Below are 17,608 nucleotides of genomic sequence, written 5' to 3' on the forward strand. Positions count from 1 at the left end.
GTTGAATATTTATACATATACTCGAAATGATTCAAAATAATTCGCTTTTTATCACATTATTTAATGGTTGTTTATTTTCAAAACGCCCAATCATCAGCAGTCAGAGCAGATATCAACGTTCAGCTATCCCCCTCCTCAAAAATGGCTAAACGTAAGGTGGACACTGAGACCAGGAGGTTTCAAGTCAGGTCGGAGACAAGAGTACATGTTCACGGAGGTAAAAGGTAAACCTGTGTGTCTTCTGTGTGGAGAAAGTTTGGCTGTAATGAAAGAATATAATCTAAGCAGGGGCGCAGATGGCACTGGGGACGGGGGGGACATGTCCCCCCCCAGATTTATATTCACCCCATCTGAAATGTAGCATCTACAAGCATATATATATATATTTGGGTGACCAAACGTCCCCCCCGCTCAACAACTTACGTTCGCTTGGTCCCCCTCACTTCAGAATTTCCATCTGCGCCCCTGAATCTAAGGCGGCACTATCAAACGTCTCAGAAACACTTTGAAGGAAGTTTGTTTTTATCTGTTTGCCTGTTGAAAAATGTTTTCACTTGAAATTACTGACAGATCCATAAGAAAATATTGCTTTATTCATTTAAGCATTAAATAATATAGCCTACACTGTGTTAGGTCTTGGTTCAATAGGCTATGTGCAATCATTTCAATATGTTTTAATAAACATTGAACCAGTCCGGCCCTCCGGCTTGTAGAAAATTTGGTTTTTTGGCCCTCGGTGTATTTGACTTTGACATCCCTGATCTAGTTCATCCTGATTTCTTATCAGAACAGTATCATCATCTGTATATGTTGACATTTTCCAATTATCTCCATGTATTTTAACTCCACTCAGCCTGGCACCATTTTTAATCTAATGTAACAAGGGACCAACCGCTATTACATATAAAGCCACTGTTACGACTACTCTAGGCAATAGCCCTAACAGAGAATGAGTATTGAGAGACTGTGATAGATATGATGAAATGGTAAATGTTTTTATTCAAAGTATGGCCAAGGGATGTAGCTCCAGGACACAACCCAATGCTCAAAACAATAAACAAAATGTCTCTAACCAAAATAATATCGACTACCTTACCTGAAGTATGTTTAAAGAATTGAAAGTAAAACACAATAACCTATAACTACCTATACAAAACAAAGATAACCAAAATAGCATCTTAGTCCTTTCTTCCCGTCTGGGCCGGATTAACAAGCACAACTATTTACACAGATATTTACACTTATACACACTATATTTATATACATATACACATACAATATCTACATCAGCTACCAAACCAAAAAGGGGCAATTCCAGACTCAAGTTCAGGGACAATATAATTCAAATTCAAACAAACCAGGAAATCAACTACACCAGGAGTGGCCAACCCACGGCTCGCGAGCCGCATGCGGCTCATTGCCTGGTTTCATGCGGCTCCCCAGCCGGTCCGCGGGCTTGCCTGCACAAACGGGGCGACACACTGTTACATTTTAGTGGTGCGAGGTTTGTTTACAAGCCTAGCGAGCCGCTAATACTTTTAAAACCGGCGTAGTGGAAAACACGCATTTGACTGTCTTCACAGCTAATAATTTACACTCCACACTCCCCCCCCCCCCCCCCCCCCCCCCCCGCCGCCCATGTATGATGTGGCTCTTTGCTACTAAGAAAAGTAGCTCTTGGTCTATGACGGGTTGGCCACCCCTGAACTACACAATCAAACGATACCAAACCACACCAAACATCAATATGAAGAAAGATTCTCCCTTTCTAACTGCTTTGTGGGTCTTTTAAGGCGGCACCGTGGGTCAGGTATATTGGGTAATATTATTGCAAGCCTGTTTACAATTCTGTATTAGCACTCCCAGAATATGGAGTTAAATATGGAGTGATCTTAGGGACTAGGCAGAAGTCTCTCATAACCCTGCTCAGAAAATCATGAGTCAACATATGTGGGCAAAGAATATTATTAGCTAATAATGAAATGTAACAAAGGAAAACATGTCAATGATTATATTATAATTATATATAATAGGGGAAGACTGTGTTTGGTTGTTTGGTAACACTTTTTGCTTCTGAACCTTTATCTCACTGAATTCTTGAGCTAGATTTCTCAAACTTTTATACAAAGTACAAACATTAGTTTACTACAAATGACACCAATTCAAATATCACAATAGACAAAAGAAGCACAACAGAGGCCACACCATGCAATATGCTTCAAAAAGAGGTTTTTTTAATAAAATAATGAAAGAACAATCCAGAACAATGTCTCTCTCTGTGACTGACAGAGGTGTCAATTCCAGGGTCAGAAAGTAAAGGTCCTCACCAGGATTTTGCTCAGGCTTCCACTAATTTTACCTGGATTGCACTAATTAGAAAATCTAGCAAGCTTGAGCAAAATCCTGGTGAGGACTTTTACTTTCTGAACCTGGAATTGACACCTCTGGTGACTGACCATAACTCATATCCACTTTTTGTTTTATTGGAGTGTCTCAGAGGTGGGACCAAGTCAGTGTTTTGCAAGTCTCAAGTAAGTCCAAGTCTTTATCCTCAAGTCCCGAGTCAAGTCTCAAGCAAAGACAGTCAACTCAAGTCAAGTCTCGAGTCAAGACAAGCAACCGTCAAGTCAAGTCCCAAGTCTGAAACTTTGAATTTCAAGTCCTTTCGAGTCTTTTTTTTTTTTACAGGCACCAACGCTTTACGAATGCTACGCTGATGCGTTTCTTTACTCGTTTTGTTGGTGTCCACCAGCCAAAAGATGACAGATCATTTACATTTTATCTTCTCTTAATTACATAAATGTACTTAAACAAGAATGTTTCGTTACACCATTTTACACGAAAATAGCAAGCTTCATCGTAAGCAAGATGCTGTCATTACGAATGGTTATTCTAAACATTTGGATAAAATGTTTAAATATAGACTAATAAAAAGTTAGGGTTATTTTTTCATTATTTTCTGTTATCACTAGGACTACCACCATTTTAATTCCAAACTTTTCTACCTGGCCTCCACCAGGGGGCAGTTCTGGGGACATTTGCATCCCATTAGGCCACCCTTTGTTATGCACATGCAGCCATTATAGGTAGACGGGGAGTGGGTGGGGGGGGGGGGGGGGTGATGGTGTGAACCATCAGTTCATTGTTCTGCTGGATGTGTTCACTGACTCAGATAGAGAAGGAAAAAACTCTGTTCTCCCCTTGGGGAGATTGTCTGTGTGGGTACATATATGAGTAAATGTATGTTGGGATGAAGGTGTGTTGGTGTATGTGTGTAAAGGTGTATGTGTGTGTGGGTGAATATGGATGTCCAATGTAGCAGCAGTTGGTGAACCATTGCAGTGGTCATTTGAGCTGTGTTTTTTCTGCCCTTCCCTTTTTATAATATAAGTAATCTTTATTTCTATAGCACCTTTCATACATACATGCATGTGCTAAAAACTACTGAAAATAAGGTTTGTGGGTGTATGTGTGTGAGGGTGTATGTGTGTGTGGGTGTATATGTGTTTGGGTGAATATGGATGTCCAATGTAGCAGCAGTTGGTGAACCATTGCAGTGGTCATTTGAGCTGTGTTTTTTCTGCCCTTCCCTTTTTATAATATAAGTAATCTTTATTTCTATAGCACCTTTCATACATACATGCATGTGCTAAAAACTACTGAAAATAAGGTTTGTGGGTGTATGTGTGTGAGGGTGTATGTGTGTGTGGGTGTATATGTGTTTGGGTGAATATGGATGTCCAATGTAGCAGCAGTTGGTGAACCATTGCAGTGGACATTTGAGCTGTGTTTTTTTCTGCCCTTCCCTTTTTATAATATAAATAATAATAATAATCTTTATTTCTATAGCACCTTTCATACATTCATGCAACTCAAAGTGCTAAAAACTACTGAAAATAAGGTTAAAAAATTACTTTTCTCTCCCCCTCATTTCTATCCTGTCCTGTATAGATAGATGAGCAACTTAGATGAGCAACCATAGATCACCATAGATGAGCAACTTTTCCCATCCAAGACCCGTTACTGTTTTCTTCAGTATATAGCCACAAAACCAGACAAGTTTGGGATAAAGTTCTGGGTGGCATGTGACCTGAAAACCAAGTACGTATCCAACATCATCCCATACCTTGGTAAAGACTCCAGTCGTCCCACAGGGGAAAGACTATCAGAAAATGTGGTGATGAAGCTCATGGAACCATTTATGGACCAAGGAAGAACTGTTACCACAGACAATTTTTTCACCTCACTGTCACTAGCAAAACGATTGCTGGGCCGGAAGACCACCCTCCTTGGCACAGTAAACAGGATTCGTCGTGAGCTTCCAGACTCTGCCAAAAAGACTTTGGTCCGTGAGGAATTCAGCACACAGGTGTTTTCAACCTCTGTTGCCACACTGACCGTTTACACACCCAAACGTAGAAAGACTGTCTGCATCCTCAGTACCATGCACAGTACGGTGGAGACTGGGAACACACAAAAAAAAGCCAAACACAATCACTGACTACAACTCCCTAAAATGTGGTGTGGATATAATGGACCAGATGTACGAAAGTACACTGTGCGTTGCGGAACACGGCGTCCAGAGGAACATTTCTTCTGGACCTACATATTCCCACCTCCACCCCTCCCCATACAAACACACAAACAGTACTCCTACATTTAGAATCAATGTAATGGCCTCATTTTCATAACACTGGTATGGCTGAACAGGCTACTCTCTGTGTGGTGATGGTGGTGGTACATAATTGTTTTCTGATCCTTACATAAAAATAAAGTTGTCCTCCAAAGAAGGTGTGGGGGGGTGGAGGTAGGCCAAAAAAAGAGAGTAGGGAGAGAAAAGTAAATTTTCTATTTTTGTTTGCCAGTTATGGCTGTTGTGTTTTTGAAAGAGACACACTGCAAAAAGTACCATCTTGATAAGTTAAAATTGCTCAAGAATATTATTCTATTTCAAGTAGCTGAGGGTTTTTTGTATAAATTTATGTAAAAATATCTTTACCTATACCTATTGACAGTTTTAACTACTTAAAATAAGGTTAAAAAATCAGAGCCATTTTGAATAATCAATATGCCACTATAATTCAAATATTATGTTTGTGTCAATTTCACATTATTTCAACCTTCCACAAATCAAATCTCAAACATGGTCCTGAGTTGAGCAGACTTCTGCCAAGAGAGGTTGCAGTCTCATGAGGCAGCCAAAGGTGTGTATTGAAAGGTGTGTCAACAGCAACCACCTACAGCTGACACACGCCTCATTTACATAACACTGGAGGTAAGAAGGGCTTATCACACCTGCCAAGAGACCAAGAGTCTAGTTGGGATACTGTCGAAAGCAGGCGGCTTGGTAGTTCTAGTGGGGTACTGTCGAAAGCAGGCGGCTTGGTAGTTCTAGTGTTATTGTGGGGTCACGGTGTACTATTGTTACCTGGAGATTCAGTGGGGTCACATATTCTGATGGCTGGCGTCAGAATTGGTGACCCCAGTTAAAAAGGCTCACCTGTACATCCCATTCATGATTTCTTTGTTGGCTGCAATGGTGAGGGGATGGTAAATCTTGTTTAAGTACATTTATGTAATTAAGAGACGATAAATGTAAATATAAACATCTGTCATATTTTGGCTCGTCGACACCAACAAAACGAGTAAAGAAAGTGCATCAGCGTAGTTTACGTAGCATTCGTAAAGCGTTTGTGCCTCTGAACAGAAACTGTGAAATAGCGCCCCCTGTGGTCACAAAACTCGACGGTCACAGAATCTGGTGTAACGCCGGTCTGTGTCAGAAGGACGGAAATGAAATTAATGGGGCGCACTTTATAAATATTAATATGCGTTTTAAAATTTAGATTTGGGATTAAAAAAAAAAATCAAGTCTTTGCATGTAAACAGGTTCAAGTCCAATTCAAGTCCCAAGTTATTGGTGTAAAAGTCCAAGTCAAGTCTAAGTCTCTGAATATTTTTTCAAGTCAAGTCAAAAGTCTTAATATTAATGACTCGAGTCTGACTCGAGTCCAAGTCATGTGACTCGAGTCCCCACCTCTGGAGTGTCTGTGTAAATTAGTGTACTAGAACAAACTTATTTAACAATATGTATGTACCTGTGTAAAGAACATGTAGGTCAAATAATAAACAATGTCAATGTGTGTGTGTTATATGGCAGATGTGGTAAATTGTGAGAAGGTTTTTTGGTTTTGTGTGGATAGCCTCGGTGATGTGAGCGTATTATGTCGCGCGAACAGAAAAATGGGTCGCGCGACTGATACTTCGTCACGAGACGTTCACGCGGTGCACAGCGGACACATTTCCCAATACCGCGCGCACGCTGGAGCACTGCAGCACTGCAGGCTCGAGGATGAAAACACCCAGACACAAGCAGGCAAACCGTGACATATAAGACCAGGACATGGGCGGAGTAGTCTAAAACCTACGGAGCCCTGGAGGGGTTACTAGGGAGAAAGCTACGGAGGCCCGGAGAAAGCAAAATCTGTACACACGTTTTATAAATCCGTGCGTACGGTTTATAAATCTGTGCGTATGGTTTAGTAATCCGTACGTACGGTTTATAAATCCGTGCGTACGGTTTAGTAATCCGTGCGTACGGATTTTGCTCTTCAAATTTTTTTTTTCGCCAGTGACCCCTCCGGAGCTCCGTAGGAAATGTCCTTGTGATGCAAATTACTTTGTGCCAGTACACAAATATTTTTAACCCTTTCTCTGCCAGATAAAATTCCTTATGGTAACAGGGCTGCGCGCATGTTGTGGGACACAACTGAATAGTGTAAAAACTGTGACATGCAATACAATGTAAACCAAAGAAGTTGTTTTCATAAGTAAAGGAGATGCATTTCAACAATATACAAAAGGAAGTAATTTATTTAGAGCTTATTTTAATTGTTAAATTTGGCAAAGGATTTGGTCACCCAATGTTTGGAACAAGAGAAAACGGCCATTTGTTGAGGTGGTCCAAAGGTATTCGGTCTTTTAAATAATATCTAAGGTGCTTATTTTTCCACCAAATTTTACAGTTTGTCTTATAACATGTACATTGTTAAAAAAATAGTCATTTAGATATTTTGGATGTGTACATTTGAAATTTAAGTGGTGGGACAGGAAATGTACCAAAATCCTGGAATGACCCCTAAACAGCCTGTGTAAGGAGAGAAGAGAGAATCTATGAAGCAACAAAATGCAACACCTGAGCAATAAATGTACATAAATGTTTATACAATGGAGTTATCTGGGGGTGCTCTTCCAGAAAATAATTTAACATAACATAACAAACTTTATTGATCCCCGAGAGGAAATTCAGTTTCCCCAGGACCCGGTGTAAAGCACCGAGAACCTAGAATGGCCACACATCAAGAGAGCGCCGCCGTACAGATTACGGGAGAAACATAGAGATAAACATCAGGAGGAGACAAAAAAATATGACCACAGATTATTCTCACAAACAGGACAACAGTCTGTGTGCATGCAAAAAATCTCCATCGCACATACAGCATTGATAACACAGACAGTAAGCAGTGAGAGGCGTGATCCATTCAGAGAGGGAGGGGGGGGCAGAGGCCTGGCACACAGTTTTTGTGTCAAAGTTCACGGTGGAAGGCGAGAGCCATCTCTGACAGTCTCTGTGTGGGGGTAGGAGCAGGCAACCAAGACGACGACCTTCTGGGAGAAATTTGTTTGGGCGCCAATGCAGATAATCATGAATGAAGAATTTAGCAGGGAGCTCGTCCTTGAGTGTTTGAGCACACGAACTCCCCTTAAGTCAGCGGTCATATTTAAAGATCAAGTCAAATTTAGTGAATCCTGGTGAGTTTTAAAAGGTATGAGGCTCTCTTGTTTTTATCAGATTCACTATCGTAAAAACACAAGCCGCGTGCGAAGTTACAAAATTCGAGAGGTGCACGACCTTGCGAATCGCCAGCACGCGATGCTCACGCGCACGGGTGGAGCCACCGCGATTACATCATTTTTGGCGCGCGAACCCTCGATTATATACATATATTATATTCTCTCACTGGCGCTCATCAGCGCTGGATGGATGACGGTGGTGTAGTCATGTTTGCGGAGTTCATACACCTTTACAAGGTGCAATTCAAGCACTTGTACGTCACTTTCAAGGTCCATTTCAATATTTCCCAGCACGTTAAACTTAATAAAGTTAAATATTTATACATATGCTCGAAATGATTCGAAATAATTCGCTTTTTTATCACATTATTTAATGGTGGTTTATTTTCAAAATGCCCAATCTTAACGTCTTCACGTTCTCTCATGTTTCGTCCTGGAATTACAAGAGGCTCGTATTTGTTAACATAATACAAGAGAACTGTTCAGTTAGACAGCTATTCGTTGTGAAACGAAGTAGTCACAATTTCAAGCATTTTCAAGTATTTTTGCCTAAATTCCAGCACTTTTCAAACGTGGAACACAATGCAACATTAAAATTCGTCAGGTTCATTCCCCTGTTTTTGAGGGGTGTTTCTTTCTACTAACACATCGTTTCGGAGACACGGTCACTCGAGAAAGTATAAGGAGGGAGGTAACTTTTCTACGTATTGTCCAAAAATCTGAAGGCGGACCCGCAAGTCAATCAAATGACACCGCCGTCATCCATCCAGTGCTGATGAGCGCCAGTGAAAGAATCATATTTCAGCCACAAAACAGATAGCACGCGCATGTGTGGTTTATTATGATTTGACGGAATTGAAATTTGACGGAATGATTTGACGTCCCTGATAACGTTCTCCAGGAACACTTTGAGCACACCACGGGTCTCCTCGTAAATCAGACCGGAGATACGCTTGACACCGCCACGACGAGCCAGATGGCGAATGGCGGGTTTAGTAATGCCCTGGATGTTGTCACGGAGAACCTTGCAATGACGCTTAGCGCCTCCTTTCCCAAGACCTTTACCACCATTTATTTTTTTTATTTATTTAGAAATTTCAAAAGACTACATACATAATACACAAACACAAAAACATACAATCATATCCTTATTACAAAAGCATCAAAGATCCAGATTGTCCCAATAGGCTAGAGTGTTGAAAGGGGTGTTTCCCATTCCTCACTTTTTTAAAATGTATTTTAACAGTCTTTAAAATCTGTTCACTAGGAATGTAGATGTGGTCAATTGTCATTCGTGTCCTAGTCTTCCACAATTTTGATTTCACAATATTAAGAATAAACCAAAAAAAATCTTTTTGCTGCTTAGAGAGATTTTCTTCAAAAATTCCATAACATATTGCATTACTATTCATATTAATATTAACTCCCATATCATAAACTTTTTTCCAAACATCTTTAGATCGATTACATTTGAAAAGAAAATGATCCAAAGTCTCCCGTTCATGACAACAAGGCATAGGACATTCAGTGGTTTTAACATAACAGCTCCACCTAACGACAACTCGTACAGGGAGCCTCCTTACTGCAATCAGCCACTGAATATCCCGAACCTCCTCAGACATATTTGCACTAAAAATGTTTTGTATACACAAGCCATTATTACCACTATCCAAATTCCTAAAATTAACTTTATCCCCATACGCTTCTTCACAGATCAGGCCATAAATACTTTTATTAGATAAATTCACCCAATCAATATTCAATTGTTCATATTTGTTAATAAAGTCACTTTTTCCCTTTAATTTTTTCTTTCCAGTTCGAGATGTTACCCACCCACTCAACCTGCCTATTAATTCCATTTGCTATAATCTTGCAGAAGGCTATTTTAAGTTTCAAAGATACATCTAAAGCTCCCAAACCCCCTAGGTGCCTACCTTTAAAAAGTAACTCTCTTTTACACTGCAAAAAAGGCTAGTTGAAATATAAGAAAAAAATACTTAATTCAAGCATAAAGTTAATCAATACTAGTCAAATTATCTGTCCATGCAGCAAGATAATTTTACTTGACAAGAATTCTCAAAATAAGTTTGTTCAAGTCTTGAAATTAGATTGCTCTGACAGGCTGCAAGAGCTTAAAATAAGTCAAAAGTACTAATATTTAGATAAAATTACTTGAAAACAGATGTGCTAGACCACAGTAACAAGTCTACTATTCTGAATATGAGCAAATAATGCTTATTTAGTTTTTGGAACTCTTAATATAGGTTTTCTAATGTAAGTGTAAAATACTTAGTACTAGGGTATTATGACTACTTGAAACAAGTTGTCTCATCTTAAAACAGGTACTCTTAAAAACCACATTTTACTTGAAACTAGGTTTTAATCCAGGATCTTACATCTTAAAACAGGAAACCCATAAGTAATTCACCACCAAAACAAGTGAAAATTCTGTCAACATTTATTGACCGTACTGTAGACCATCAAACCACTTGTTTAAACACAGGGGCTTAATACACACTAAACAACTGAAGTACACAGCAACTGACTTAATACACACTAAACAACTGAAGTACACAGCAACTGACAGTGAACAACTGCACATCATCACTTTCCCAGTATACTGAGCAAACAGCAAGGTGAGGGAGGGAGGTAGGAGTGAGTAGAGAGAAAGAATGTGTGAATGAATGAGTGAGAAAGAGAGAAGAGGGAAAGAAAAAGATTGACACACACAGAGAGAGAGAGAGAGAGAGAGAGAGAGAGAGAGAGTGTGGAGGCATTTAAATACACAGTGAACAACTGCATTTGAACATGACTTTGCCCACTAGTAAGCAAACAAAAAATGCAACTACTTCTCAATAAATGATTTCCACTCTGCCATTGCCCTCTTATATGCACCTGTAGCATCTCGATCATGGATTGTGTCACACAGTACCTCAGTTTGAATGACCGAGAGGAGGGTTGCAACACATTTTGGGTACGTCAGGTGCATCGTATAGTAGTATGCCATCAACATCAACATCCCATCAAAGAACTCCTCCTTTGGTATGGTGCTTACAGGTACGTTTCCCACGGCAAGGATGCAGACCTTTCCATCAAAGAGTAACACAGGACTGGTGAGAGGGCGCTTTTCCAAGTAAAGTGACGGATCCTCCATTGCCTTTAATTTGAAAGAAAAAGAAAAAATTTATAAATGTCTTTTTCTAAGACTAAGAAAAATCAATACACCAACTGAAATGCACAATAACCTCACCTGAAGGACATGCAATAGTGCTTCACTGGGATTCCCGAGCCGTTTTGGTGGTGAAGTTGGTGAGGGAAAGAGTGATGGGAGACCAGTCAAACAGGCAATGGTGAAATCCGCTGGAAGAGGCATAATTAGATAAATTAACATCCGTGTATCAGAGGTCCTGCAGACACAAATAGGAAGCTGAAGGATTACAGTTTTACAGAGTTCAGATTTGGAATAGAACTGCAACATACCTTCACGCATATTCAAGGGTATAGGTGGTTTCAGGACTTTCTTCCACACACCATAGAACTGTACATTGGCACAGAAGGTTTCCCATCTTTTCTTTGTTTCATCAATGTATTTGGGGTTGGTGCCACCCAAGATTCGACGCAGCTCATCCATTGCCTAGGATAAAATTGTGCATTTAGTGCAGCTGATATCATTACACAGAAACAAGCACACAAAAGAGTGAGATATGAAACTTACATTTTTAGGGTCTTTGAAACATGGATATGCTTCAAATATCTGCGCAATCCTGTCTTCCTCCTTCAACACACTTGAGTCGATGAAGGCCCGCCTTGCATCAAACTCAAGGTCCAAAATTTGAGCAACATCACTTTGGTTAGGTTTTGAGTTGGGCTTGCTGTACATGTTGGAGAGTGTTTTGTAATGCCTTGCCTGCATTTTCAGGCTGTCCTGATGTTCTGAAATATAACAGTAGAGTTCAGAAAGTTTAATTATTTCTAAATATATTTTCTTGATCAGCCAAAGAACAGGGAAAACACATAAATAAAACTCACTGGTAAATATTCAAAGTGCCAGTGTAAAAGGTAAGCTCTTTTAAATTTTATATTTTATACACGCACACAATAAAAACAATACTGCATGCAGTATTACCTGGATTTAAGTCATCATTGCTGACATCGCTCTCTGGAAGAATAACAGTTGAAGCAGTTGAAGCTGAAGAACTTGCAGTACCTTCTTCTTCTGTACTCGTTTCAAAGAGTGATCTCTTTGCGGACCCTCTTTGTGGCTTTGGGCCCTGCCTCTTTCTTGGAGACTTAATATTTTGCAGTCGCTTATACATTTTAGAGTAAATCGTCAGCTGTGGCAAAGGAAAGTTGATAAGTTAAGCTGTCATGTCATCCACCAAGCCCTTTAATGTTTTAGATGCAAAATAACTTACATATGGCAGATCTGAAGTGTCACGTAGCATAGGGTAATAGTCAACGATCTTCTGTGACACTGCTCTCAGCTCATGTTTTGAGGGGTATCTTTCCTCTTTTCCCAGGGGACTAGCACGCAGAATGGCAACCATGCTGGTGATTGTGTTTCTGATGAGCCTGCAACTTAGCTCCTTTGACATCTTGCAAACTTTTTCCTTTCCATTGCGGAGCAAATCAAAATACTGGCTGCGCACCATGTCCAACTCTGAGTCTGTGTACACTACATACTCTGGTGGGTCTGGCAGTTTCACCGTTTTGGCTGTAATTTCATGAACAGGGGTAGAGGTCTGAGGCTGGCTTGTCAACACTGCACAGGTAGCGGACACATTCCCACTTCCTCGATCTTGATCAGGATCACCATCCTATAAGAATTACAAAAACACACACAAAACATTCTTTAAAATAAATTAATTTTATGCTTTCCATAAACTTCCTGAGTTCCTCCACAGATGCATTACCTTTGGGCCAATCATGTCCCATAATTTCTTCCTCTTCAGAAAATTCTCTGGTCCAGGAAAGAGGTCTTTCAAATCTTCCCGACTTAGGGTTTTCAGAACCTCCTCATCAATATTTGCAGCTTTAAAAATATCAGTAACATGCCTGGCATCAGTATCACATTACACATGTTTTGGTACGAATTCTTCATTGAAACATAGCCTACAACTGTTCATATCTATGAATATTTGCTAGCAGCATGACCATGCTAACTGAACAAAAATGGCACACATTTTAAAATACATACAAAACGAGATGAATACACGAAGAATTCTTACACATTGTCCATCCTGATGAGCAAATAACCCCTAACTTAACAGGTCTTTCTTAGAAGTGCCAGCTATTTAATTTAGGTTTATCCTACATATTTCTGAAATGCTAACGTTAGCCTAGCTTGTGAACTTTATGTTGCTCCATCTGCGCATGATTCCATTAATGTACCAACTGACACCGTGCTTTGAAATAGCTTAGCTTAAACACAACTTACCCCGTAGCACCGACAGTGTAGTCTCATCTAAATCATCCATACCATCCAAGAAAGTGGCTTTTCTTTCTGTCTCTGTTCTCAAATGTAAGCAGTTATCTGAGGACAAAACATATCGATAAGTTTGCTAATGATACCTAGCAAAAGCATTTAGCTTTGTAATGTAGACTTGCTGACTATGGCTAGCTTTCGATTATAACTTTAAGCTCCTCAGTCTCCAAGCTAGGAGAGCAGGTAAAATATTAAATAATATCGGAACAAATGTATACAATATACTACACCAAAGATATCGTGAACATAATGTTAAATCCGTGCTTACCCCGACGTGCACTTTTCAGGCTTCCGTTGAACACTGCTGCTTTTTATCTGAAAAAGGCGGCAATTCTCTTCAACGTTGAACTGACGCATCTGTTTGACGTGCGGGTGAGCGGAGAGCAGGTCATAGAGCAGAGGTGTGAGCAGCGTGCGCAAATATTTTCTCATATATAAAATTGTACGACATAAGTTGTTGTAAAAATTCATATTCATATTTCTGGCAATTCATATTTTTGGTTAGCAAATAGGAAGCACAGGTGTAACCAATCCCACAGACAAGCACCAAAACGAGCCTACTAAATACTACTGGAGTGTCATGGCGGTGTGGCGGTGCATGATCTGTTTCGTTTTTGTTGCGTTAAGTTTAAAATCGCTCCTCAGCCACATAAATGTCACGCATGGCCGTAGTCAGGATTTCTGGGTTCTTTGTGGAATTGATGGTTGTGAACAAGATTTTAGAGTTTACAACTCATTTTATCGCCATCTTAAACGAACACACCCTTTGTATTTGGCGACCGGATGCCCACCAAGCGGATGGAGGACAACACCTACATCAGCTGTACTTGGGTCAGAGAACTTTGGTGCATCTATCTTTTCTGAAGCCACTACTCCTGCAAGAACATACTTTGTAGAGGAACAGTCACACGGTAGTCAAATTGAAACTTGTATGGAAACAACTCCTGATTCCCATTCTATTCAGGTAAGTTTTGATTTGGCAAATTGCAAAGTTAATTTTAATCCATGAGGCATATTTATGATTCTTGATTAAAATTACATGGTTTAGCCTACATGATTTCTGTATTTTGAAGTGAAGACAGTCAAAATGTATTCTATAAAATGTATTGTAGGTTATGAAACTTAAGTTGAAATTTAATATGTATTATGGATTTGGATATGTGCATTTGTTATGACTATAATAATAATAATAATAATAATAATAAGTTAAACTTATATAGCACCTTTCTAGTACCCAAGGACACTTTACAAAATTCCTATTTCAATTCAATTTCAATGTTTATTTCAAATATGGAAAACTAAAAACAAAACAAATGATAAAACAGATAACAAAACAATTTATCAAAATTCCTATGAGAAGAGAAAAAAATAATAAATGAATAAATACGAAAGACTACTGAGATATTCAATTTTATTTATGAAAGGAAAATAATGGCGCTGGAACATCTGTAACCAAACCGGATATTGGCAAGTCTGCGGCAGCATTTGCAATCAGTGTCCGGGAGGAATGCCATTTGTCACAGGTCAGTTTTGCATAAAAAATGCATGCAGATGGAGTGAATGTAATAATAATTGATAAACTGACACCTTAATTGTAAAGTAGGCTCATTCTAATGCATCAGAATGTGTTGCATTTAATTCTGTGAGGTCATGACATTATATTAGTAAAAAATTAAGACCAATTGATGACTTTTCACAGAGGACTGTCAACAGAGTCATTGGGGGGGTGCAACAGTACCAAGCAACTCTCTTGGATACATTAAGGATAAGAATGAGAAGAATTTTTGACAGACATCCAGAGACAACCACTCAGCTTCAAAATGAGGTTCTGAATACTTTTGATACTTTCAGAGATCCTTTCTCAACCACAGCATATGGACAGAATAGGACTATTTGTGAACTCTTCAGTCCAGTCTGCCCAGAGGAAGTTGTTGTCTCTCAGAAGATTTGTTGGGTGAAACAAGGTAGTTCAAAGGTTATGGCCATAAGAAACAAATGTTTTTACTATGTACCACTAATTGAAAGTCTAAAGCAGCTACTGACCAATTCTAGAATTTTCTCCATGTTGAACACTGTACCACAGAGAAGCAGAGAGGGATTCTTGTATGACTTTTCAGATGGTGCTCTATTTACATCTCATCCTTTATATTCTGTGAGGCCTAATGCTTTGCAGATCATTTTGTACTCAGACGATATTGAAATATGTAACCCTCTAGGGCCCCATACTTCTTCAAATAAGTTGTTAATGGTTTACTACAGTTTAGGTAATATTGATCCAAAATTTAGGTCCAAGTTAGCAGCAATACGACTCCTTGCTATTGCAAAATCTGTTGATGTTTCTAAATGGGGTATAGATGTTATTTTACAAAGAATTATAAAAGATCTTAATCTACTTTATAATGGTGTCAAGGTTGAAACACCACATGGTGAAATGAACTTGTTTGGAGCTGTGATAGCAGTATGTGGAGATACACTTGCTCAACATGAGCTTGCTGGCTTTAAAGAAGGGGTTGGCTTTGCCTATAGCAAGTGCAGACACTGTGAATGCACCTTTGAGGATATGCAAATACATTTTGATGAGAATAATTTTGTCAGAAGAACACTAGAAAGGCACATTAGGCAATGTCTTGAAATAGACAAGGCAAGCACAGATACTTTAAAGGCCTCCCTCAAAACTACTTACGGAATTAATAGAAGAAGCAGACTTATTGATGTTCCTGCATTTGACCTAATCAGACAAACTCCACAGGACATAATGCATGTAATTTTTGAAGGTGTTGCACCAATGGAAATCAAGCTTGTGTTAAAAAGTCTTATACTGTCAGGTAATCTAGAGTTAGATGTGTTCAATTCAGCCATTCAGAGTTTTCCTTACTCGCCTCTTGATATACGTGATAAACCTTGCCCTGTTAGTGTCAGCACTTTGACAGCAAGTGACAACAAATTAAAACAATCATGTGGGCAAATGTTAATACTGTTAAAAGTATTACCTTTTATTCTGTATGACTTGGACAATGAGTATGTTACATTCATTGTTAAGCTGATTGAAATTGTACAGATTGTTCTTGCTCCTATTATTTCTTTACAGACAGTAATACGGCTTAAACTTATGATTGAAGAACACCTTAGTCAGTTCAAACATTTATTTCCCGAAACTAATGTAATACCCAAGCAACATTACATGTTGCATTTGCCCAGTCAAATTCAATCCCTTGGTCCTTTAATAAGAACTATGTGCCTGCGATTTGAGGCCAAGCACAGTTATTTCAAACAGTGGGCTCCAAAATTGAATTTTAAAAATGTGTGCAAGTCACTTGCCAAACATAATCAATTTCTTGAATGTTGTCAGAACGAAATTGGCATTGAACATCCCATTTTCGCAACCGAGAGGGAATTGGGGCCTGTTACTGATATTTCAAATACTGATTATGTTAAGGCCAAATTTAGAGATTTTTTAAATATGGACATCAGTCAATCTGTTGTCTCTGTGAAGTGGCTAATTCTCAATGGAAATAAATACATCAGTGGCAGGTCTCTAATTATTGCAGATGTGAATGATACTTTGCCTGTGTTTGGACTGGTTAAAGACATCTTTTTAGTAGATTCTTCTTTTGTTGCTTTTGAATATCAGCGTTATGAAACATTGCATTTTGATAACAATTTGTTGGCATATGAAGTTACAGTTCCTACTATTGCCCAGGCAACAGAATTGGTGCATGAGCTTTTAGATCAAACCTCATATTTTCCAATAAATTTTAAGGATAGTGTGTTTGTGCCAATAAAATATACTCTCTGTGATGTTATTGTCATAGGAACGGCCCCAGGTACGTATAATGAGCTCTGAATGAGATGTCCTCCTATACTGTACATTAGTTTGCTGTAGCTAGCTATGTATTGGCCAGTTGTAGGCTGTTTGTTTCACTGATCCAATTCCATTGTTGAAAAGTGGCCAAAGCCAATCTTTTGTTGGTTTGCTTACTTTGTTCATCTAATTTCAATGATGAAATGGCATTTACCAATAAAAATTATTGTGAATTCTTCTCGAATTAAGAAATCAAACTTAAATCAAGAAATGTAATGTATGAATCAAACTCAGTTTATGTGGCTAAATCTTGAAATTAGTTTTATGTTGTGGAATAAAAGAGTATAAATTGATTCCTAAGGTATTTTTACCAATAATTTACTAAATTTAAGATTTCTTGACTAAGTAAGATAAGATGGACACATTCATGATGAATTTTAAGATTATGCTATGGGACCAAATGTAAG

General features: G+C 38.9%; 1 protein-coding gene and 1 long non-coding RNA gene across 2 annotated transcripts; one reads left to right on the plus strand and one right to left on the minus strand.

Moving 5' to 3' along the window:
• Positions 1–10,172: 10,172 nt before the first annotated feature.
• Positions 10,173–14,509, minus strand: LOC143500540 (uncharacterized). The gene is made up of 9 exons (XM_076994692.1): positions 13,608–14,509; positions 13,292–13,387; positions 12,768–12,886; positions 12,270–12,671; positions 11,981–12,188; positions 11,570–11,787; positions 11,335–11,488; positions 11,105–11,214; positions 10,173–11,011 (listed from the first exon to the last, which is right to left on the minus strand). Exons 2-9 carry the CDS (start codon positions 13,329–13,331, stop codon positions 10,700–10,702), a joined length of 1,563 nt encoding a protein of 520 aa, XP_076850807.1. The 5' UTR covers positions 13,332–13,387; positions 13,608–14,509; the 3' UTR covers positions 10,173–10,699.
• LOC143500547 (uncharacterized) lies at positions 13,761–17,110 on the plus strand. Its single transcript, XR_013126829.1, has 3 exons — positions 13,761–14,303; positions 14,764–14,862; positions 15,039–17,110. It is a non-coding gene; the product is annotated as an uncharacterized LOC143500547 (long non-coding RNA).
• Positions 17,111–17,608: the final 498 nt, after the last annotated feature.

Source organism: Brachyhypopomus gauderio, unplaced genomic scaffold, assembly GCF_052324685.1.
Source record: "Brachyhypopomus gauderio isolate BG-103 unplaced genomic scaffold, BGAUD_0.2 sc156, whole genome shotgun sequence".
NCBI classification, from domain to species: domain Eukaryota; kingdom Metazoa; phylum Chordata; class Actinopteri; order Gymnotiformes; family Hypopomidae; genus Brachyhypopomus; species Brachyhypopomus gauderio.